The 25,462-nt window shown below is 31.5% G+C and overlaps 1 protein-coding gene across 26 annotated transcripts; it reads right to left on the reverse strand.

Annotated features, from left to right (window-relative positions):
* Positions 1 to 1,561: 1,561 nt before the first annotated feature.
* LOC143080650 (uncharacterized) lies at positions 1,562 to 22,709 on the reverse strand. Of its 26 annotated transcripts, none has more exons than XM_076256612.1 (12): positions 22,570 to 22,709; positions 21,683 to 21,772; positions 19,451 to 19,562; positions 17,703 to 17,848; positions 12,763 to 13,260; positions 11,500 to 11,613; positions 8,423 to 8,476; positions 7,726 to 7,800; positions 6,033 to 6,241; positions 5,011 to 5,107; positions 4,382 to 4,519; positions 2,035 to 2,139 (listed from the first exon to the last, which is right to left on the reverse strand). In XM_076256612.1, the coding sequence occupies exons 2-11, from the start codon at positions 21,731 to 21,733 to the stop codon at positions 4,394 to 4,396; spliced, it is 1,482 nt and encodes a 493-aa protein (XP_076112727.1). In that variant the 5' UTR covers positions 21,734 to 21,772; positions 22,570 to 22,709; the 3' UTR covers positions 2,035 to 2,139; positions 4,382 to 4,393. The 26 variants fall into 26 exon arrangements, 20 of the variants coding, with proteins under 20 accessions (XP_076112717.1, XP_076112733.1, XP_076112731.1 ...); XM_076256599.1 differs by lacking the exon at positions 12,763 to 13,260 and adding an exon at positions 13,943 to 15,385; XM_076256613.1 differs by lacking the exon at positions 22,570 to 22,709 and adding an exon at positions 21,973 to 22,224 and having other exon boundaries at positions 13,123 to 13,260.
* Between the last annotated feature and the right edge of the window lie 2,753 nt (positions 22,710 to 25,462).

Consider the following 25,462-nt stretch of genomic DNA (forward strand, 5'->3'; position numbering starts at 1 on the left):
CACATATAATTATACAAGAATAACACAACTGCAATCCTATTTTTTTAATTGATTTGTTGTTGTCTTAAAAAAAAGTCATGATTTTTACTTTTATAATAGGCAACACCCTTTAAGAATTGTACGACTCTTAAACTGTGTCACATGATGAATTATTCCCCTTTAAGATATGTACGACTCTTAATCCGTATCACCTGATGAATTATTTCATTTATCAACTAAAAGCTTGAATCAGATCAATCAATTAATTATATGTTATAGAAATCTCCTGTTTTGATCTACATATCTGAATCGATTGAAGTGTCACGTTACAAGAATCGGATGTTTTTATGGTATACACTAAGAAGATCACGAGATATGCAATACTGCAGTTCGGTAAACCCAAAACCACGATTCGGAGAAAGGTAAATTTATTATAGCAAACATTTGGAAATGTTTTAAAACTTGATAACCTGCAACTGTTACCTAATGCTGATGGATTCGAGTCGTATGATCTAAGAGTTATTTTACAAGAGACATTTCGATTAAGACCATGTATGTCCAACTTAATCAGTATACAACTGATCACTGCTAAAACTAGTAATTGAGTCTATAAACCTGATGTTCGTGTTGCTTATTCTTTTCTATAATTTGGCATGTGTACTATTATTGGTCTGTTTGTCTTTTTCATTTTTAGCCATGGCGTTGTCAGTTTATTTTCGATTTATGAGTTTGACTTTCCCTCTGGTATCTTTGGTCCCTCTTTTAAATGCATAATTGATACTCTTTCTAACCATCATCACAAGCCAGATAATAAATATTTCTGCCATTCAAATTGTTTACTGTTTTTGTAAACAAACTACTAGTAATAAATTCTCAACTTAAATGAGACAATGATTAGTTTAAAAAAAAACATCTGAGATTGATGCAACGGGCATGGAAGGAGATGCCTATTCTATCGACGCAATTGTTACATTCTTACATATTATGTCATTTTGTTTTATTCACGCATCATTGTCAATATAATGGAATTTGGTGCGACTGTCGTGCAAGTGAGAGGTTCATCAAGCTATAAAACCAGGTTTAATCCAGCGTTTTCTATATAAGAAAATGCCTGTATCAAGTCAGGAATGTGACAGTTTTTATCCATTCGTTTGATGAATTTGAGCTTCTGATTTTGCCATTTGATTAGGGCCTTTCCGTTTTGAATTTGTCTCAGAGTTCAGTTTTTTTGTGATTTTACTGTTCACACCTTTTAGAGGACTATAAAAAGAGACACCATATGTATAAACATCTGATTTGTAACACGACATAATGTTTAAGATACATTCCATTTCCTTATGATACTAATATATGCATTATAATATGGGTGCCTTATAGTAAACATATTTTCCTTACACCACAAAATGTATCAACACAATCCGATTGGGTTATGCTTTCTGTACTGCAACCAATCAACAAATCAATCATGACAACTGCAAAACATTATTGTAAATGTCATAGGAGAATCACATTTTTCTGCACCAATTATGTTAAAATGAGTGTGTTGAAAAATTCTTTTTTTGAAGACATGACAACAAATAAATACGCAAAAGACGATTTAATATAGCAATACTTTCGTACAATAGTTGTCATCAGACCAACAAACCGCAAGTGACAGTAACACTACAGTATCACAGAAGTTTTAAAACATATACGTATAACATTTGTTTATTAAAATATATCAAATTGATATCAGAAGTGAAATCTTATAAATAAATATATAATATATCTGTTTTGTACAATATAAGTTATAATATATTCTTTTCTAATTTACAATTAATCTCAATTATGCAGTCGTATTTTCGATTTTTTTTTATTGCTACGGTTCACATCGCTGGATAATTGTCCCGTCTTCATATCGAAATGTGTTCTTGTACAAAAAGAACATTTTCTGAACATCAGTGTTTTGTGTATCAACGTAAGCACACATTTGTAAACGAGAGACAGGGCAATACAGATAAAAGCACAAATAAGTTACATCCAAAAGTTTTTAAAGTCAGAAATCGCTGCTTAAAGATGTGTATATGGCAGTTTTCAATGAAATGTTCTAAGTGATTGGCTCCTCCTTCCAGATATTATCGAAAATGTCCTTTGAACGTTCCCATCTCAGTATCTCACACTCTGATAAAACAGGAGGATATTATTAAGACATTGAAAATCAATATGTTAAATTTATTTTGATGTCTTACAGTGAAAAAAAAAAACCATGCATATGATGAATACTGAAAATTTTAAATATACTTGTTAAAAATTTGAATTTGAACTATTAATGAATTGATATACAGTTAAAGACTACATTATTGCAGTAAGAAAATAGATATATACTTTCAGTGGATTTGTTACTCCTATATCATATTTAAAAGAAACAAATCATAGATTAATGATGTATGCATAAACAGTTATAATTTATCCTAAATATGTACATTCATTAGAAGCTATATAGAGTAAATACAAAATGTCACTTAAGAATATGATATTATATCTATTTGCATGCAGTTTACATGGAAAAGAGGATTTATATATCCACATGTGATTACACAATGAGACGTTACAATGAGTGAACACAGCAATGATCTAGTGAAGACACAACAATCACATTCTAATAATGTCCTTAATCCTAATGGGTAATCTGATAATCTTAACGGGTAATATGATAATCTTAATGGGTAATCTGATCAGTGAAATTTGTCATTCCTAATGAAAAAGGTCTGGAAAACCCTGCTTATTTTTCTTGCAGCATAAAGGATGTTAATTCATATTTTCATAATTCAAAATAATATTTGGACCGAAAATGAGGTTTTAAACCTCTATGGTATGATTTTAATTGAAGGTACATCGATTTGTGCATTTGTACAATTATGGTTAAACATCTGTTACATTTCATGGTGGGGTCCGTGTTGCTTAATCTTTAGCTTTTTTATGTTGTGTCTTGTGTACTATTATTGTTTGTTTGTCTATATCTTTTTAAGCCATGACGGTGTTAGTTTATTTTCGAACTATGAGTTTGAATGTCCCTCTGGTATCTTTCGCCCCTCTCTTCTAACCATTTACGAGACATTCCAATATGCAAATTTTAAATCTAGTTTTAAATCATTTTGAAAAATATTCAATATTAATTCATAATATATTAAGAAATGCATTAGACGTTGTCGCAACTGTAAACCTAGGTTAAAATTTTAAACAATTTTTGAAAATCATCTTTCGAGTTCCATAAGTGAAGGTGTAAAAGTAATATTTTGCCACTATCTAATCAAGTACGTGAGAAACACTACATCATGCAAATATGCATTGAAAAAGTGATTGAAATATAAATGATGTATATGCCTGCACCATATCAATCAAATTAAGGGTTCATAATTCAAAATTGTCTTTTTTATATCTTTTTTTTGTGAATAATTTCTTTTTTAAAATGACCATAAACTGTATGCAAACAGAACAAAAAACACAATTTAATCATATATATTGTCAAAACCATATTTTATCATCCTTGTTATCTATATGAAATGAAAGCAAATTGCAAAGTGCTCTTTCATCGCTTTGGGTTACTGTTGGTGTTACCATTATCCTTTTATCTCTTCTGAGATTCTTCAATTTTGACGATTATTATGACTGCAATGGCAGAAAAGGCTTTGCAATCTTCTCCTTTAATAAATGATTTCTATCAAAACTCATTATAATTTGACCTAAATGTATAGGTGTAGCCAAAATGTGCGTCAATCTGTTGCTAGGATGAACACTCTGTAACTAAAATTGAGACGTGCAATATTGCTTAATGTTGAAGTTGCACGGTGACTTTTAGATAAAAAGCAACAACAAAGCTATGTTCCATCGATTTGGTCTTAATTTAGTGCATGTATAGATTGGTGTCTTCTTATCATTTACAATGTTCATCCTTGATAAATTGTCATTTTACTTGAATGTATTAGTAGTCAAAAGATATGAGAGATACATGCAGTGTTCACAGAACACTTAAGTATTTTACCAGAATATGGGATCATATAACTTAAAATGTTACTAAGAAGATATAAGATTGAGGATAAGAAGTGCTTATTAAGGTGAAATTAAAGGTCACTTCAGGTACAGGAAATACAAAATCTTAATTTTCACGTTGGAAAGATAACGATGAGTGCATGAGACAAACAATATCGGCCGTGAATGTTAGGAATAACAGTTTCGATTGCATTGGTCTAATCGGGAAAATACAACTGTTCTTCACTCCAGAAATAAGAGGGTTCCAACTCAATGCAGAAACTATAGAGTATAGAATATAATTGTTAGGTATTAAACTATCTGAATATATGGGTATATGGAGTTCTATAGTCTACAGGTGCAAGATTCCTCTATATTACTGTAGCACCCGTACCAACAACAATGTTCAGTCAGTCTTGAAAAAGCGTGGATTTCCTCTATTCTTACAAATGACCCTTCTTACTCGTCGACGGACATCGGACATTGGCTGATAACCATCTGAAGGTTTTAGCGTTGCAGTAGGCTGCACTGACTGCATTGAAAAGAACCAAATAAGGCTTATTACATTCTTAAGGTATGAATTATGTGCAAAAACTTTTAAAACGATTAATCAAAATATTGTTCATGGAAATTTCAGCTTCAATTAACACTTAACTTAATTCTATAATTCAAGCAACAATGAAAAGCAAAGTATGGTATTAAGAACAACATTTAAAATATGTTAGTGGAATGAAAAATGTAATTAGTGATTTTGATAATGAAAATGACATCAAATGTGTTGATTTCAATATATCAACGAAAGCACTTGTATCTGACAGCTTATACCATTAACCTAGCGCATAAATGTTGATCTGTGTTGCGTCACAGTGTCTACTTGTACTAATACAGTATACAAACATATAGAAAGGGCGTCTTGGTCACAATTTTTAATAATAAAGTACTTTTTGAATATATTACATGCAATCATTCGTATTTGGAAAATGTGATAAGACGCCCTTTACGACAAACAGAGACATAACTTACGGCAGCCCTACGTGGCGTTGGAGATCGAAGAATGCTACTGGGTGGAGAATTTTCACATGATTTGGTTGTTAATAAACCTTCCCTTCCTCTGAAAAGACTACACATCAAGAAAAATGTCTTAATGCCATGCAATAAAGCAGTTTAGTTCCAATCTGATGACTTTGAAGTAGATGACACATGACTGATGGTTATAAAATATTAAAAAATAGAGTTCTTAAGACATATTCAGTTTAACTATAATATCTTTTATACAGAAGAAAAATCCTTCTTTATATATCGTCTTATTAATTGAAGGTGTTTAAATATCCAAATAATTTGACTCATTAACACTTTACATATTAAGCATTATGTTTAAAACAATGGCTACTCTAACAATTAATTAAATGCATCATTTTACCCTTTAGATTCTAGTCTAAACATTCAGATCTACGCTACAACTCAGAATTTAACTAGCAATTACAATATTGCTAAAATTGTATCTTATTTTACCATTTCAGATGACAATAATATGCAAAGGACAAATAATAGATATTTAAGAGAAGTATCATTTCAATTTAATGTTTAAGTATTTTGAATCTATGAAGAAAAAAAAGAAATTAGGAATCAACGTACTGTAAAAAAGAGATGAAAAAAGAGGATAAAACAGTAAATTGAGAAGGATTACTTTGTATAATGGAGGAATTGTTAAAAAAAATATAGTGTTTTACCACTTCAGATTGAAAACACATCGGTATAAATTTAAAGGAGGGCATTCACCATTGGTATTGTGTTTAATGGGTTCACTCTGTGTACCTGAATCGGACACGCTTCTTGCAACGTTCATTGTTGTCCTAAAACCAGAAATAAAACGACCCTTTATTTGATGAATAACATAATGAGGAATAGCTTTGTCTACAAGCTTCAAAGCAAAACATTCAGCTATCTAAGCAGCAAAATCAGAGAAACCACACAAGCATTCGCTCTAGCTACATTTCACTCCAAACCTGAGACTGCATCAGTTCACTTTGATGCATAACACTTACTAAGGATTATGTTGTTCCATATCTACATACATATTCATTATTTTTGTTTTTACGTCAGTATCTGTGTCATCGTTAGGTAGATATCTATCCATTAGTTGTTTATGGCGGTCCATCTGTTCCTTAACGTGAAGAAGCTTGTCTCGTACATGACCTATCGTCTTTATGGGGAAAAAGTAATCACCAGGAGGAACACGGGATTCAATGCGATACTGGAAACATTGAACAAAGCTGGATCATACTATCATGCCTTGTGTTTTAAAAGCTGTGCATGGAATTACTTAAATTCAATTTTATATTGAGATTTTCGTATAAAGAAAATTATTTAACGTAATTTAGTATATTTACTGAAACACAAATATCTTTTAAAAAGTAGTCCTCAAGAAATTTAAAAAAATAAAACAATCAATAATTGTTTGTTTTTCTTTCACAAAGCAAAATATTTTGGAAGAAAGAATAAGTAAATAAAATTTATTACTATAAGAAATTTGGGTCATGCACACACCACCACTCGGTATAAAATCTGTTAATTAATTATTGACTATTATTTTTCTAAGGACTTTAATTAGGTAAGATTAATATGGGATTTAAGGACTTGTTTATATACATAGCGACTCAAGGTGAATCAAGATAGATTTTCACATTGTCACACAGAAACATTTTGATGGCCGAAAATCCGAAATAAAAAAACCCTTGTAAAAAGTGTAACAGCAGCTGAAGTACCTTGAACTAGCTTTCTGTAAATTGAGTATTGCTTTCGTGTATGTATATGTTATTGTTATTTCTATCAAATCTACTTATGTACGTTCATCTGTGTATATTCTGTTATTCAATTCCAATGATTTTTTTTTTCGAGGATTGCTACCCCTTTTACGATCTAATGTTTAAATGGCATGCTTATTACGTGAAGAAGGACAATCCTGCATAGGTTGAAGAGATACAGAAAGGAGATTAATGTTAAATTGTATATGTCTTCCTGTTTAGTAGATTAAAATAATACATTTGTTTATGTGTTCACAGATCATAAAAAACGTCAAATTTTTCTCAAAAACAACAAACATCTGTTATTTCATGACGTTAAAAATATTAAACTGGCTTAGTATCGGCGATAGAAGGGGTAGTTGTCTCGATCGTAGATTCCTTAACCGAGTTTTTATATAGAAATTTATAATCATAAAAAGATGTTGATAAATAGAAAAACTCGACTTAACAAAACATTATCCTTAAATTTTGATAATTTAAAAAGGAAAACATACACAATGAGCATAAAAGGATATAAAAGCTAAGCATCTAAGCATCTAACAAGCTGCCGTTTGAACTGATAAGGGTTTTTAATGAGACATGTTAAATTCGACAGGTTCAAACTATTTGCAACATATTTTTTTATAATCTTTATAAGGTAGTTCTAAGTAATATGTCACTAAATAACCCTTAACTACAAGGCAGTTTATTAATTTTCATAAAGGTACCTGGTTATGTTTAATAAAAGTTAAAAAAAAAAAAAAAAAAACAATATGTTACATCTATTTTTTTTTAAATGTAATCGTCTCAAATTTAGATCAAGGCAACAGTAGTATACCGCTGTTCAAAACAGCATCATTTAATAACTAGGGTACCTTTATAAAAAAAAAGAAGCTTCAAAGCAACTACTCTGCAAGGAGATAAAGAAAATGTTTAAAATAAAAATTCTACAAACCTTCCATGACATGAGGTTTTTTGGTTTTGTAACGTGGCCCTCTTCATCCCAGTGCGACTTTCCACCGTAGAGTGGCTGAAACATTTGGAGTTAAAGGTATTGACTGCCACTTGTTGTGCATCAATTCTTCTTCAATAAACAAATCACATGCGGCAAGCAAACACGACAAGATATATGATAATATGTTTTTGCCCCCGTGTCATTTAACGGGGTCATGTGGAAAGACAATTGCATTGTAAACAAGCGCATCTCATGGGTTTGGCAACATATTGCATTGCCAAAAGCCGTTAAACGCATAAAGCCATGCTGATAGTCAGAAACAAGTGCTTTCGTTTTTATAATGATTACACTTAGATGATAATGATGATAAAAAAAAAACATAGAAAAAAAATAAAAACAGATTATTTGTCAGAAAATTACAAATTATCGTCAAAATAATCACTTTCTATTTAAGCTTTAAAACTAATCATTACTTGTTTAGAAATAAATTATATTAATTTTAAATGTTATATAAAAATCGGCGGGGCGTGATATGTGACAGAAATCATCTGTAACATAAAAATAGGGAAAATTTAAGCTACAAAAAAAAAAAATAAATAGATAAATAAAAGATATCTTCATTAATAAATAATCCAATAAATTTGTAATATTCTGACTTGAATCGTTTCAACTGCAATGACACTGATTGAATACTCACTGACACTGTAGTAGCTTTTAATCCTGTTGTGATTTGTGTTGGAATAGCTTCTACCTGAAAAATTCCTCCTCCAGTTAATATGTACACTAAAGGGCAATGCTATTACCTTTTCATGCTACACTGGTCTCTTTTCAAGTAGTTTATAAACACATAGATGTATTACTAGCGAATGAAACACAATTCTGTTTCTCTTTAAAATTTTCTGGTTTTACCCTTATCATGAGTATCCAAATGTACATATCATGAAAAATATACGCAGAAACGTTGGGAGATTTGTCGCCCTAGACATACATATAATAGCCACTTGCAACTAAGGTCATATTTATCTTAGGGAGTTAGAACCTTAATTTTTGGAACTGTCTACATTTCAGAATTGCAAAATAAAACATCGAACCATAAAAAAAAATACCAAATTGGCTGATGATTGTTATTTTGTTTGATCTAGAAGATATTTAAACGTTTTAAGTTTGGAGTTCCTTATCTATTTTTGAAATCAGTAAAAACAGTCATAAATTTCAAACTTTTGTCATGGATGTTTACAAAATAATAAATTTATTTGAATTGATTCGTTAACTTTTTCTGAAATTTGGAATAAAAATATGGTTTTTCAGATTATTATTTACTGATTTTAAATAACAACGAAAAAGAGAAGTTTTGCTTATTTACATTTCAAATCGCTACCTTGTGTTCTCGACTATCGGGAGTGTATTTATCTGGTATATTAGAAAATTTTGAAATTACAAATGGGGCCCATTTAATTAAAATGAGTAAAATACTGTGAATGCGATGTGTTTCAAATAAAATATTCTTAGACACAGTGGTCATTTCTCAATTAATTTGCTGAATTTAATGCATGATATTTGAAATAAAAAACTTTGTATTGAGAAGATTGCTTGTTAAGTAAATGATTGTCAAATCGGCAGAGGACATTTAAGCGAATTGGTAGGAACATTTTCGCGGGAAAATAAGACAACTTGGTGACATTTTTAACCGATTTTAGAAAGACCATATTAGCGTTCTTTATCAATTTACAATATAAAAAAGTAGAATGACCAATTGCAATGTCAAAACTAGACAATATAAGATTGTTTTATTAATCTAAATACAAGAAATCTAAGTACATTAAAACCAATTATGTATTTTAAAAAACCAATAATTACAAAACCGTTCTAGTCGGGAATGTATATTTAATTGATTGTACATAATGGAATCTTTACTAATTTTCTACAAAATATTGCCCATATAATTAAATTAAGAACAGTTCCTTCTCCTAATCGTATTGCATTTCTTAGTATTTATAATCTGTGTCGATGTCGATTCGATGAAGGGATTCGTCCTTGAATCTTCTTTTTATTTGTTTGAACATCATTTATGTCCATGTTAAACCAAACCAATTTAAGTAAAATTATACCCTGTAATTACGGACTATCAAAAATAAATCGGAATCGATTAAAAAGTAAAATAACAAAAATACCGAACCCCAAGGAAAATTCAAAACGGAAAGTCCCTTAACAAAATGGCAAAATCAAAAGATTAAAAACATTTAAACGATTCTACAAATGGCAAAAAAAAAATGTTTAAAATTTTCGCTAAAATGTTCTACGCTTTGTTTAATATCTGTGTGGAATACTGAATTAAAATACCACAAAAGATAATTCCATATCAGTTATATTATTATAAAAGTAACCTTTGCATCTAGAGCAAGTGAAACTGTATATGAATACCGCAAAACGATATATAACAAACGTGTATACTCTGGAAGTTATAGAAAATTAAATATCCAACAAATAAAAGTACAAATAGATCGTTTACGTAGATCTTCCAAAAATCAAATTTCTATGTTTTTATCAAAATCCTTCCTACAACTTTTGAAAAGCAGATATGTTGCTGCACTGTAATTTTCGGTTATAGATTTTTAATCGTTTACTGAGAAGGCTTTTTTTTAATTTTGTGTGCAGTCTGAAAAATTCCCAGTAAATGCAAAAGTTGGCATCGTATAACCAAATGTGTTGTTTGATATTGGATGGGGTGACGAGAAAATATTATTCAATGTCTTATTATTGAAATTTTGCGATATTCACCTCCACTATAAACATTTGTACCTCTATATTCAGAATACTTTATTTGTTATATTTCAGAAAGTATAAAATTTACATATGTCATATTTCGATACACGTAACAAATCAGCCATGATCTAGTCGCTTGGAAACGATCAATAAAGTCTGAAAGATATTACCTTCATTCACTGGGGATCAAAATATCCAAAACTTATTACAAGAATATTGACATACTGTTCATAATGGATTTTAAAACCCTTAATAAATGCATTTTTTTATTTAAAAAATAATTGAAACTCAGGTTGCATGATATGAGTACTTTCTGGATATTCGTAAAATTCAGATTTTTGTTTTCAAAGACTAAGGTTTGTTAAATAAAATGTGATGATATCATATTTTTTATACGCATTCAATCTGACCAGCATGTTTTTCTTTAACTCCTATCGTAGAAAAGCATTTTTCTTGTACCATTAAAAATCAATGACGCACAAATTCTGCTAAACAGTGAACAATTTAGATTAGAAACATGAGACACAGTGTAGCAGTAAAAGTTCTACATGCAGTATAGAGAAGAAAAACTCGGAAAGTCTAATATAGTCACTCTTTTCTAGAACTATCTTCTATATAAAATATGATGCTAATATTGGAATTAAGGATTGGAATAAAATACTAGACAGTCGTATATACTAGTAAAGGGAAGAAGAGATGGAAACTTGTCCAAATGATTTGGAAATTTAAAAAAAAAGTGGCCTTCATCTTTACTTGAGGTAATTTTTACACCCTCAAACCTGGGAATCTTAAATATCTCGCACCTCATAAGGCTATATCTTGACGATAGGGAAGATAGGGATAATTGACATGCATTGAACTGCCTTGCGTGTAAAGACAACTTCTGTTCAAACATGAGTTAATGAAAATTCCATGAAAATGAAATGGAAATTTAACTGGGTTTTTAGGTAGAATCATTTATATCTGAAATTATTGTCTTTTTCGTTGTTTAAAAACGGGACACTAATTTACCTCATATTCACGTTCCTCTCTTTTCAGCTCCCTCATTTTATTAGCAGCGTAGTTGGACTTTGGCCTTCTTCGGTGTGGGGTTGAAATCTCGACTTTATTTCCGACAAGTGCAGCCTGTTTATAATGATATAATTGTGAGGGTAAGGGTAGATAACCAAGGAAGGAAAGTGTTTCTGTCTCTTTACTGTTTAAGATGTTCGCTACATATTTTTCTTACTCTAATTTTACATTCTTCATTTAAAGTTCTACGCGTAAAACATAAACACTAAGCGATGACATTAAAGGTCGTGTTTTTTTTATTATATGCAAACGCATTTTCAAAAATAACACTTTGCAAGTAATGTCTATTGATATATTATATGTAACGTATATCCTGATATTGAAATGTTAAATTATACAATATTATTTAAAAAATAACTGATCTGTATGTTATATTCATTTTGATTTAAATTATATAGGGATCACTTAAAACTTATTAAAATGCTTTGATAACGTAAAACCAGCACAGTTACAAGATTCGAGTAGCGAACATCCTTGAAACATTTATCTTATCCTGTAGAAAAAAACATCTTTGTAAATAATTATCAAATTATAATACATAATTATTGTTTTACTCCATTAAACATTAAAAGATAAACAAATAATACTTGAGTAATACTATATTTTCGATATATGAGGTTATAATTGAATATCAATGACAAGTGATCACTTTTAAAACTTCAGATTTATTCCCTTTTCTTTGATTCAAATGTTTGTAATTCAAATAAGTGAAAGAGACAGATAGAAGAATAAAAATTACATGCAACAAAATTATCATGCCATACCAAAATATAACAGCAATGTCATGTTCAGCAGTAATCCCATCATGCTTTGCTTTTTTCAGCAGTGACAACACGCATGCTTATCTGAAAATGAAGAATCTAACAGGGTGAGTTAGTTGGCTTGAATAAGCAATGCAAAACACGCGCGCATGTCTTTCCCATGAGAATCAACTGTAGCAATACGTTTAAAGCATTTGACAAAAGACAGAAATTATTACTTTTTAAAATTGAATTCACATGACAACAAGGAATTGCTCAACACAAAAAAGCCAGAAAGCCACGGCTGAATGGGTCTGCAGTTCTGGAAAAGGCTGGTTTGACTTGCTCCATAACAAACTTACAAGTCAAGTCCACCCTTTAAATATTGATGTATTTACGTTGACAAATATAACAATAATTCCAAAAAACAATCGAATGCAGGTGAAAATATTTTTTTTATCACCTTTCTATATTTTTTGCGTTTTAAAGATGATGACAAGCCCTCGCTTGGGTATCTGCTTGGTATAACATCTTTTAAAGTAGCAAGGTACCGACGCATGTTCGTAGGTCGATAACTTGATATATAAGGCTGGTACATTGACTGGTAAGGTTGGTACTTTGGAAGCAAAAATGAACCAGTGACTGTATTGATGACTCTTCTGGCAGCAACTCGTCCTCTTAGTTCTTCCATAGGGGAAATAACTATGTTTCGGGCGAAATTAATCGGTGGCATTGACTGCTCCCTTACAGCCGGGGCTCGTGACTTGGCATAGAAGACACGGGAGCGTCCTTGAAAAGCAGGCCTATTTAGAATTACAACTACCTGGTTGGAACGTCGGGAAGTAGGAGGGCAGGATACAGCTCGGCTTGTCAGTGGCGCGGGTCTGGCGACAACCGATGTTGCACGTACCCGGTTTGAAGTCACTGAAGATCTAGGTGATACATATGTCTCTGTGTCAACCTGTTACCAAAGGAGGGAAAATATAAAAAATACTAGTAACCATGGTAGCATTCAGATACTGAAAAAATATACCTTACCGTAAAATCAATGAATTTTTGTACACATTTATGGCAGGTTTTGAAACACGGACCCAGTCAACCGTTCTTTCAGTGAAAATAAACCGAAATATGTTCATTCTCATGGGCGTTTATTGATTTTGCTTATTCAAGCAACCTTCTGTTCGAATTAGAATAAGCAGCACGAAACAAAACTAGTTAGACATACATTCAGATCGACTACTCCATATTCTAATTTTAACAAATATTTTTTGATACATTTTAGAAATTTTTCGCCAAAAAGAACACAATGAATTCAAATTCGAAAGATGAACTCATTACTATTGATGGGAATATTTTGGTACTAACATATATATATGTGTGTTAACAGATAAAGGGAATTAAAATAAGGTCCGCCAACGTTCTAGGGAACTCTCTAGGTAATTTGGAACTCATACGAGGTTATACTTTAAAACTATCTGGGAGATTTGGTAACTCATTCGAGGTTATGCGTGCTCTATGAAAAAAGGTGGAGTAAAAACACTCAAAACCTGAATATTATACACATCGTGCTTTATACTATTTCTAGTTAGAAATGCAAATATAAATGGTATAAACAAGGCAATGGTCTGGTCATTCCCAGTTACCTTGATGTTGATTTTTTCCAAAGTTGACAGTTCCGTGCCTTTTGCACTTCCTTGATACAGTTCTACGGTGTTAGCGTGACCAGGTAAGTGGTCATTGAGAGCCTTCATGCCTTCTTTTTGTGATACAGGGAATACCACTAATGAATCAGTTATGTCCGTGTCTAGGCGTTTTCCATACCCGCTTGCTTTAAATCTGTTTTCAATGTCCTCTAGGCGTTTTCGGAGATTACTGATTGGTAAAGACTCAGATGAATATCGCACAGGTGATGAAGATCTAGGAATATATGACGAACCTCGTACCGGCGATAAAGCACGTGAAAAATTTCTATGAGACGATGTAATGATTGGATATGAATGACCCTTATATTTTGATGTAATCTCGCTTAAGGTTTTATAACCAGTCTCAAGTCTATTTCTTACTTCTGCTCTGAATGCTCTCGAGTCATCCATATACCTACTGAATGCAGAGTCAGATGCAGTTGATGCATATGTGGCCGGACCGGCAAGCATTGGACCCTTTAGTGTAAGTGGACGTGCTATGTAGTGAAATCCCATATTTTCTCCTTTAATGGGATCTTTATATTCACCTTCCACGCTTATTACCAAACTAGCATTATCATACTGATCTAAATCTACGTGTTTTAATGCTTCGCGAGCCTTGTGGGCTGTATGTGCGACCACGTCGTGAAATACAAGGTCGTCTTTTATTCGGGATTTGTCCGGATCAAAATCTGGTTCCTTTTTGGACGGATGATAATGTGATACAGCATAATCGGTCATACTTGGAACTTGACATTTATAATCATCACTATCAAAATTCATTCTACTGCGTGGACCAAAGGGAATATATTCGATTGGAGAAGGTGATCTTTCTCTATTTACATAATAATAATCACCATCCCCGCCATCAGTGACACTTTGGTAGTCTTGGTAGTCGTCGTCGTCGTCATCACGATACTCACCGTTAGATACGAGGTCATCATTTGATGCAATAGATTCAACATCTAAATAGGGATAATATCTTGGGTTTGTTCCAGGGCGTACCGCTCGCCTTTGTACTAATTGCTTATAGTAGTTACCAACTTTTCTATGTGGTAATCTTCGTGTTTTATATCTGCGTGACCCAGTCCCGTCGTCTCTTTCAGGGGAGGATCTTTCGCTCTGAGTTGGTGTCGTGTATGATGAAATTTCCGACTCATCGTCTCCGTTATATAGCTCGGGAATTTGATACTTTCTTAATGGGGACGTCCAATCAAGCTTTGTTAATATGCCCAACGGTTGAACGTTAGTTGTTCCTCTATATATCGGCGGGGCAAGTCGTGGATAAGCAGTTGGTTTCTTTGTAAAAGATGGTGTTATCGAAGACGTCGAGCGGGGTGAAAAACGCCTAGCTGGAGTGAGAGAAGTAGTCTTCTTATCTTTGATAGCAGGCATCGTTGAAGGCTGCATGAATATGTGATTGATTCCATATAAATTTAATATTCATGTTTAGTGTTTTGTGGTTGGCCTATGAGTTAGAAAATGCAGTCTAAATAGTATACTGTGATGTTTGAGATGTGTTAACTCTAAGTAATATTATTTTTGCGAACTAGTAACAATTGTCTTAACAAAGTCAGCATATCTAGTATGGGAATATAAGTAAACTAAGTTCCTATCCGTACCTAATGACATTGATATTGTACTATTTTGAAGCATTTTGTAGTCTAAAACTAAAGATTAGACACCGGTGCTTCAAGATAGTATAATGTCAATGTCAAAGAGAGCAGGCCCCGACTTTGGCTTTGTACGTCTAAGCTTTTAAAAGTTGTTGACATATGATGAAAATGATTGTTACATATATACACTTTTCATAGACAATGCCTTCATAAAGTGTTTTTTTTAAGATTGCAGAGGGCAAATAGTATAGAATTTTCATACCAAAGTGGAACTGAAATTTTGCGTAAGAAAGAGATGTCATATTTTAAAAATGGAATTCCACCAAAAGAACCATCTTGAGTACAGGTTGATAGAAGTTTCCAAACAATCAATAGTTAATAAAAAAAGCAAGAATATATATAGTACAGGGTTGAAAAGTATTTCGCTGATATATATTGGTTTGATTTTTGCCACTTTAAAGGAGGTAAGGGGTTTCAACATGTATGTCAACAGCAATCAAATACTTGACTTTTTTTTTTACAAAGTCGGAGACAATAACCTCATTCTTTTAAAGATTTTTTTCTAGAAATATGATTTTATTCAAACATCCGATCAACTTTTAAAACAGATTTGTTGTAATGTTACAATTTTGGTTTTTTTTCTAAATAAACAAAACAAATCATAGGCCAACTCTTAATTTTAAACTAATTTTATTTACTACGGAGGAAAAACAACAAACATAATCAGGGATTTGATTGAACTGGGTCCATGAAACAATAAAACGGCCTGCCATATTGTCCGTTAGATATAATTGAAAAATAAAAATAAAAACTATAGGATAATATACATTTGTATCTTTTATAAACACTTTGTGTCAGAACTATGTGTAAGAGTCTCTTTTTATTTTGTGTAATATTTAAATAGTTTTCAACCTATGATAGAAAAGTCTGATATGAGATATGTAAAACAGACACATTTTTGTAAATTAATCTGATGTATCAATTCATGTTGGTGGCAGATTGCCATTGATATTACATACTCAGCAGGTTGTAAATGTTGACTATACACACAGATCCGATAGATCGATGTATTCTGCCAATTTTAAGTAAAAAACAAATAATCATGAATTGCAGTTTTGCCAAATATTATTAAACAATAACCCCAGAACATCTTGTGAACACGGTTTTCATTTAAGTGTTTCCATGACAACACACTTTATAATTTGTATTAGTATCTTTCATATATCTTTCTTGATATAAACTACATTTCTAAACAAAATTTAAATAGTTTTTAGTGAACCCCACGCTTATTTCCTGCAAGAGTTTGATTTTTTTTCGAAGGTTGTAAAATTATATTGATAATGTGGGATTTTTTGTTGAAAATTATTTTAGACTTGCATCGAGTAGAAGTACTACAATGCCTATTCGAATCTTCAGGTAAAGATGAAAATAATTAGGCTTCAATTTTAATCAAACAATAAAAAAGAATTTCGTTTCAATAATGACATACCGGGGTTATTGTTTGTTTCTTCTATACAAAAATATATAAGAATTGTTTGAACTACACAATTATGGTGTGAATCGTATTTTTTTTTAAATTTTGAACTATGGTCTTGACGACATTGGTCCAAGGGTAACCAGAACCGACAATTATGCATTTGAAAAATATCGAAATTATACTAAAATAGTTTAACCAGTCAAATGTGAATTGTAACTGGGTCATTTAAAAACATAATATAATTTGTCAATACGACACCACTCGCCGGCGCTAAATCTCAATTTAATGTTCTTTGAACGGAAAAATCTGATTCAAAATCCTAATATGTATATTGAAAAATATAAAAGATATAAATCAAAATGAACATATTTCATGTTTCAAGTGGATGTGACCACAACTTTATAATAGTGACCTGTACCTGAAACCAAAAATTAGACGTGATAATGTACGTACGAGCGTACCGTACCGTCGGTCGCACAAACCCGAAAACATAAAATTTTAAAATCCACATTGGTCTGGTTAAATTATAAAGTTTCAAAATGTATGGTAGTTTTCTATAAAATTTTAACAATAATCATATATCATATTTCATTAATTAAAAAATAAATTGAGAAAAGTGCAAACTTACAAGTGCCCTTGCGGCGTCCCTCAACAGCATTTGGTCTCTACTGCGTGATTTGGCTGCTACATCGTAGGTGTCATCCATTAAATTTGATGTGTAAACCAGCTCATCGTTGACACCTCGTCTAATATCGTTCTCCTCTCTAGATGTGTCTGATAAGAAAAGAAAATGTTTTGTTGACCATTTTATTCAAAAATTCAATCTTAAAATTGTAATATAAATTCTTCGTTTAAACTCTACTTCAAGTATTTAATAATTAACTCGAGTAAAACATAGGAGTACAATGTGCGATACTTAATGCGCAATTCTTATGTTTAAGTTGATAAGAATTTTATATTAAAATGATTGCTAATTTAAGCTACGATAATGAAAACACCTAAAGTTTCCTATTCTAATGCGAATTTACATAAATCATAAATCAAGTTTAATATGAGTAAAAATTAAATTAATGAATGATTTATTGTTGTTCGCTTAACCTCAAGTGACAACTATTTTATCATTATTAAGAACAAGAACAAATTAATAGTTTGAGTGGGAGTCAACCAGATGGGGGAAAGACATTTCGATGGCAGCAAGTAAAGCATAGCATGCTAGACAGGGGCATACATGTTTTCTGCCAACATACAATCTGTGGACCTCTGAAAGAGTTCGTGCAAGGGTTGTCCAACGTGCAGAGAGTTTATGTATATAAAAAAGATGTGGTATGATTGTTAATGAGATAACTCTCCACAAGAGACCAAATGACACAGAAATCAACAGATAATGATCACCGTACGGCCTTCAACAATGCGCAAAGCCCATTCCGAATTGTCGACCTACACAAGGCATCGGAATTAGTGTTATTATATTTCGACCGTTTCGTCGGAGTTCAATATTTATATTTACCCCACACAAACATGCAGTTGCTCCTTTCTAGCATGTGTTTTATTGTAGGGTGCGGTAAACCACACATGACCATACTTTTATACATTTTAAAACAGAACGATAATAAATAATAAAAAAAAAACAAACAAACAAACAAAAAGGGAGTTCTGCAAAATTGATCGACCGGAGTAAAGAGCGGGACATTGGACAGCCTTTGGAGAAATGTACACGGAATGAGTGTTACTCTCCAGGTGCATGCGGCATCGGACGTCTGTGGGTATGAAATACAAGCATCCGGATTAGCTAGCAAACTATTAAAACACCCAACCCCCTCCCTCTAGGTATGTGGTTTTATTGTCGATCGGAGAAGTCCATTTAACTATGTTTCTTAAAAGTCTATTCTTGGTGTCAATAACTGCAGGATAACAAATAAAAATTTTAAATCTAAATAATAATGATAATAATAACAAAAAGATTACAGTTTGCAGTTGTTCGAATATATCAATTGACAAAAAAAAACTTTTATTTTAAGATTTTCATATTTTTTAAAAATTTTTGATGGGGTAAAAGGGGGCATCATGTCAGTTTCACGTTAATTGATATTGATACCTACGGTTGACATTTTAGGAAACAAAGTAGACTAATTATTTCACTTTGTCTTTAGTAGAATAATTCGGGGCCTTTTATAGCTGACTATGTTGTATGGGCTTTGCTCATTGTCGAAGGTCGTACAGTGACCAATAGTTGTTAATTTCTGTGTCATTTGGTCTGTAAGTTGTTGAGAGTTGTCTCATTGGCAATCATGCCACATGTACTTTTTTATATAAACGTTACAAATTGTCAATGCCTTGGCAAAGCCGGATGATGTTGCAATACACTGTTAAACTTACCATAATATGATCTTGGTCTGATGACCTCGGGGATATAGGTATCCTCGTATAGGGCAGATCTTGATTGTGGGGCATATGACCATCTCTTGAGTGCTGAATGTCCTTTTGTGCTCTGTTCAAAGTTGAAAAACAAAAAAGCTATTTTTATACTTTGAAAATTAACCTGTTGATCAATTGACTTGTTTACATACACTGAAATAATTTTAAGGTGCTTTTAAAATATAAAAGGATATAAATAATTAAAATTCAGTGTGTAGCTTAATAACACTGTTTTAATTAAAAAGAATGACCATTGAAATCCAGAAAAAAATATTAACAGTTTGAGTTCGGTCGAATTTTTCACTCATAAATTGTCCTAACATATCTTATCCCTTTAAAATCTGCCATATCACCGTATGAAAAGAAGGTTTGAAGATATCAAAGTCAAACTTTTTTAAAAAGTTAAAGATTGGATAGCAAATATAGTTGTCGGCAAGGGCTGATAGGCTCGTGTATAAATTATATTCAACTTTCTATAATCTTAATATTAAACAACCACGCCTAGCTGTAGATTTAATCAGTTTAACAAAACTGTAAAATGTGTATGTTGTACATTCACTTGTCTGTACTAATAATTGATAGCCTGTTTACGTACTGCTGATGCCAGTAATTACATAGAAGCTATTTCACCTTGAATATTTGGCAAGGCCGTGGTTGTTTCTACTTATAGTAATTGGTAATCGGATACTTCTCGCGCGAGCGGCATGTGATTGAGATAAAAACAAAACTGTACAATAAAGCTATTGATATTATCTATTTATTATTTGTTTCATCTTGATAATAGTTATCATATGTTTCCAATAATAAAGGCTTAATTTATTGATTTTGATAATTGATTGTGTAATCTTCTGTATATATGTCATTATTGTGATAAAGAAAATATGATGAAGTGTGTGGTTTGATAGCAGAATTGCATAAACTTGTATATGATGACGTGCAGACATCATATAAAGATAACATTCTTCTACAAAAGTAGCAATAAAGATAATTGAAAAAAGTTCTATATGTTATATTTTCTGATGATTAAAAAATAATATTGACAATTATATAGATAAACTGTATAGTTATAAAATACTAAAATTTAAATCATTGATATTTTTATGCTAAAGTTAAAATTGAAGAAAACCGAAAACAAAAATTTCTAATACAATTCAGCGAATGTAAAAACTATACTGGATCTCCTTTACATCAGCAAATTATAAATCTCTATAAACTTCTGGATTTGTTTCGCTTATTATCTACATCAGATACACCGATGAGGGTGTAAGCACGATATAATGTATCAAAATATTATTGTTAATGTAAACTAAAATAGCTTTCAAAGATTATGGAGGGAATCTTTCATCTAGTTCCATTATACAGCAAAGATAAATACAGTTTATTCAATCACCCGGGTGATTCAATAACATTTAATTTCATTTTGGTGTCAATACAATTTTAAATACAAATGCATTTATAATTACATTTAGAATGAAAAAAAAAACTTTTTGTTTTCTAAAAGTTCACCGGCTAATATTACATGTCAAAACCAGTAAAGATATAATGTTCTCTAGCATCAATTAGCTTATAAAAAAAAAAAGAAAATTAATGTACACATTATAATACAATCATGAAAAAAATGCACATTCACTTCAGTTACCCTGCACTAAAAAAAATAGACAAAAATATGCTGGTACGAATTTTAATGTATAATGTATGTTGAGCGGACCAAAAATACACAGGGACGAAAGGAAGACTTACGCAAAAGTGATAATGTTACACCATTAAGATGGTAACTAATGCTTAAATGAAAGTAAGCATTCCGGTAAAATCTTGTGTTTACTTGGTAAAGATTTGTTCAAATAAGATTAACTCAAATAATAGCCGTTATATAATTTCTGCTGCTTTACTGGCTCTTCAAGTAGGAGAAATCGATCACGGAAGGGGGTTTGAATTATTCGGTTTAAACTTAGATGGAATCAAAACAAATTTCGAAGGAACCGATATTTTATGAAACTAACCAATTAAAAAAAGTCTATAGACCGGATTTACATTTTTGGAATGAACATTATGTATACAGAGCCTCATTTTTAACCGTGATTTTAAATTAACACCAGAGGTGTTGCTTTGATTTATTGTATATCAAAATGTTTAAATAGCAAACAATTAAGCATACATACTCAAGAAAAAGCATAATAATAAAAAATGACTTACAGCGAAGTATCCTGGTGGCACCGATGAATACCTGCTCCTCCTGACAGTCATTTCGTTTGTTGAACTTGATGAACGATCTGAGGGTCCTGCCTGCCAACAATAAAGAATACACATTAGAAAGAAAAATAAACAAACTAGCTGTCGAAAACAAATCAAGCAAGCACATTTATTCAATTTTTATCAAGCAAAAGCAATGTTTCAATACTGAACTAATCCTTTTTCCCACTAAATTCGAAGACTGTTCCTATACGAATCCAAAAAGTATCCGGAAGTCAGGAAATGTAACGTACCAAGTATTTGTTCCATCTGGAGTTTCCTGGGAATAACATCTTGCCCCTTATGCTTTCTGACTATACAAGAAAGAGAAGTAATATTTCCTTGAAAAGATCCTAAAAGCAGGAAATAATAGTTAAAATCCACAGAAAAAGAGAGGAGAAAACTGCCACTCCAGCTAGGCTTTTAGTCGAATCTAGCACTTCATACTCCAAGGAACTTGTGTTCTTTATAAGGTGTGCGCGATACACACATAAGAATGCCTGAGTATATACATTCTAAAACATCATCTTTTATCATGAAAACACGTACTGATGCACGTGGGCAGGTAACGGTTAACGAATAGCAAAGCAGAAGACTTATTTACTGCTGATGATTCCAATAGATATATTTGAAGACATATCATAAAATTCCTGTTAGCATAGCTATGATAATCCGCTAATTTAATTTGTCAGCACATACATGTCAGTCGCGTACACACAAAAAATAACATGCTACAAAATAATGAACACAGCAAGAATCCAAGTTCTATAAAACAGAACTTCAGATGGTATCACTGATGATAAGAATAAGCAACAATAACAAAGCAATATAGCAATACAATGCAAACTTACTTTTAGGGGTGAAAATCGAAATGCTAAAACTACGACTGTTCAGAGTAACAAAATTATAGAAAGATCCAAAGCCGAGAGTAAGTTCGATGCCACAAGGAAAATGTACTCGGTTACCATGTACATCAATACATGGCCCCATCCATTTGAAAGAGGGTAATATCCGGTACAAAGATCATGCCTACCTTTCCAATCTATCAATACTAATTAAAAATATTAATTGATATTAAAATTGCTTTTGTCATAAATTATTTAATATGAGTCACGTGTTATCATATTACAATAAGAAAAAAGAGGGATGACTAAGACAATTGCAATTAGCGCATAATTAATAAAAACTTAAAACATTTATTGTTGTGAATGCACACCCCTGAAGATGGACTGATCCATTTAAGATTCCTCGACAATCGTCAGCATCTGCCTAAAAATGGAGAGTGATACTGAACGTGTTCAGGTATCTCTCTTTGATGTAGATGTGCTTAGTTACTAGTATACATCGATAGCAACCAAAGACGTAATGCTAATGTTTTCTATCATTTGCACACGTTAATTGATTGCAAAGTATATATATGTGCACAGCAGTCGGAGTTTTTTGTTAATTAAGTGATAAATTTTATATGAATTAACTAGTTTCGTACTAATTTTACAAGACTCGAAGCTCACATTGATTGATCTTGTTTCATTACGTATAGAAACTAGAGCAAAGTGGAACATGAAATAAAACCATTCAGTAAGCTCGGACCTAAAAGTTTACGGAAATAATGATCGAGATGGTTACATGACTTAATATTTATATTTTTTTATAAAATGTTATTGTAAAACTTCGAATGAGTTTATACGGAAGCGTATTAGCGCCACACATTTTTTTTTCTTCCTATGTTTGCGTTAAACGCAAACTTGACATTTTTTTTACATAGGTTTATTTCTTATAGCTACATGTACAAGGTTAAATGCAAAAAAAAAAAATATTATTCATTCGATTATGACAAATTACATAATAAACACGAACAGAAAGGTAAATATTAAGATAAGATTGAAAGCTCTGATGGTGCTGTAATAATGTGTTCCAGTCATATTTTTATATATATATTTTCCAAGATATTAAATTCCACCTTATGATATATTTAGTTTAATGATTATATATATATTACAGACTGCAAATTCATATCATCTGGTTCCATCACATTCATCTATTATTCCAAGATATCTTGGTTTTCAATCATTTATCTTAATCGCACTGGCGTAAAACAAATTTTAAAAATACTTTTTAACATTTATAATAGAAATACAAAGATATGGATTTCCATTTTTGACATAAAGTCAGTACATGCAGAGCAAAAACACATACAACGCTTGTATTGCTGTTCTTCATCAGTCAAATTGAGGGCCTTCAAAATGGAGCCCCGAAAAATCGCCTCACTGCATATTATTTTCGATTTGTGCATGTGTTTTGGAGTTCTTAAAAACTGTTTAGGTCTTTACATTTAAACCAATTATCAAATAATTCGTAATAAGATAAAGATTTAAAAACAAAACAAGTGATATTGAAAGCTAAAACACAAATGAAAGTGTATCTATGAATTGATCTTCATTCCAAATCCTTCAATTCGAAAATAATATAAAGTAGTATAAATTAATTGAATAGCATACTTCAAATACCCATAATTCCAAGTAATAAATTCTGTCTGACTAACCGTATTACTTTTTTGAATCTTGTATTACAAATGCATAAACAACATTATTTACATTTATAATCAAAACTAAAAAGAAATTTTAAATAATTAATCTTATTCTTGACACACCCTTGAAAGTCATAAGTTTTTGATTATATTTATTTTATGATTTTTTATTGGCAATCATACCACATCTCCTTATCGTTAAATCTATATCGACTTTTAACGTTTTGTTAAGAGATACTTCGAGAGTCCGTTTTTAACCTTGATTTCTTTATCCTTTAGTTTATATGATATTTCTTAATTAATATATGTATATATGTTCTGGTCGCTGCAATTCTTCATTAGTAAAGAATTGTAAAGAAATTAATGATAAGATTCATCTGCTTTTGCTTGATTGAAATTTCCATGACTGATACTGACATTGTAAATGTGTCCCTCTTACCGCAAATTGTTCCATTTGATTCCTTCAAGGACAAAACAAAACACCATTTGTTGTTAATTTTTGTTCCGACACATTTTGTCAGGAAATTTATTAACAAACATTCTCTAGTTGCCTAAAAACTATTTTTTAAATATAGAAGAAAACATTATTTTCTAATAGAATCATATTCAAAACAGTGTAGCTGTGGCCCATGATTGACGACCTTAAATTATCCCATTGACTGGGGCAGATTAGGTGAACGTTTGTCTGTAACGACCACTGCTCACTATGTACTTGTTAAAGACACTTAAAATGTGGGGTCACAAAAGGTTCTCAACACCTAAATAAAGTAATTAGAAAATCTAATCAGGAATAACACGACGTTTTGATTTGTATCAATAATATAAATCAAAACATAAAGTTATTTCTGATTCATTTTTCGAATTATTTTAATATTAAAGGCGTTAAGAACCTCTGGTGACCCCACAGTTTAAATTCTATAATAAGTAAGTAGGAAGCAGTGGTCATTACAGACAAACGTTCACAGACAATGGGATAATTTAAGGTCGTCAATCAATGGCCACAGCTACACTGTTTTGAATATGATTCTAAATGGAGTTCAATCGTCATAGAAATCTGAAGGACTGTTTGTTAAAGAGTTATTTCATTTTGTAAGCAGGTGTACATTAGCATTCATTGTACAGTAACATTTGAAACACAATCTGATAAAATTCAGATCTATCGTCACTCGCTTTCTCGTATAAGCATAGCAAACCTCCAAAGAATCCATATTCGCGTT

This window comes from Mytilus galloprovincialis, chromosome 6 (assembly GCF_965363235.1).
Source record: "Mytilus galloprovincialis chromosome 6, xbMytGall1.hap1.1, whole genome shotgun sequence".
In the NCBI taxonomy this organism is placed as follows: Eukaryota; Metazoa; Mollusca; class Bivalvia; order Mytilida; family Mytilidae; genus Mytilus; species Mytilus galloprovincialis.

Excerpts from the sequence above, each read along its gene's own strand:
- LOC143080650 (XM_076256598.1), bottom strand. The coding sequence starts at position 22,011 with ATGTTATTCCCAGGAAACTCCAGATGGAACAAATACTTG. Across the intron at positions 21,773-21,972 it reads CCAGATGGAACAAATACTTG|GCAGGACCCTCAGATCGTTC; the intron begins GTACGTTACATT and ends TATTGTTGGCAG. Across the intron at positions 6,242-7,725 it reads AAAACCTCATGTCATGGAAG|TATCGCATTGAATCCCGTGT; the intron begins GTTTGTAGAATT and ends CAATGTTTCCAG.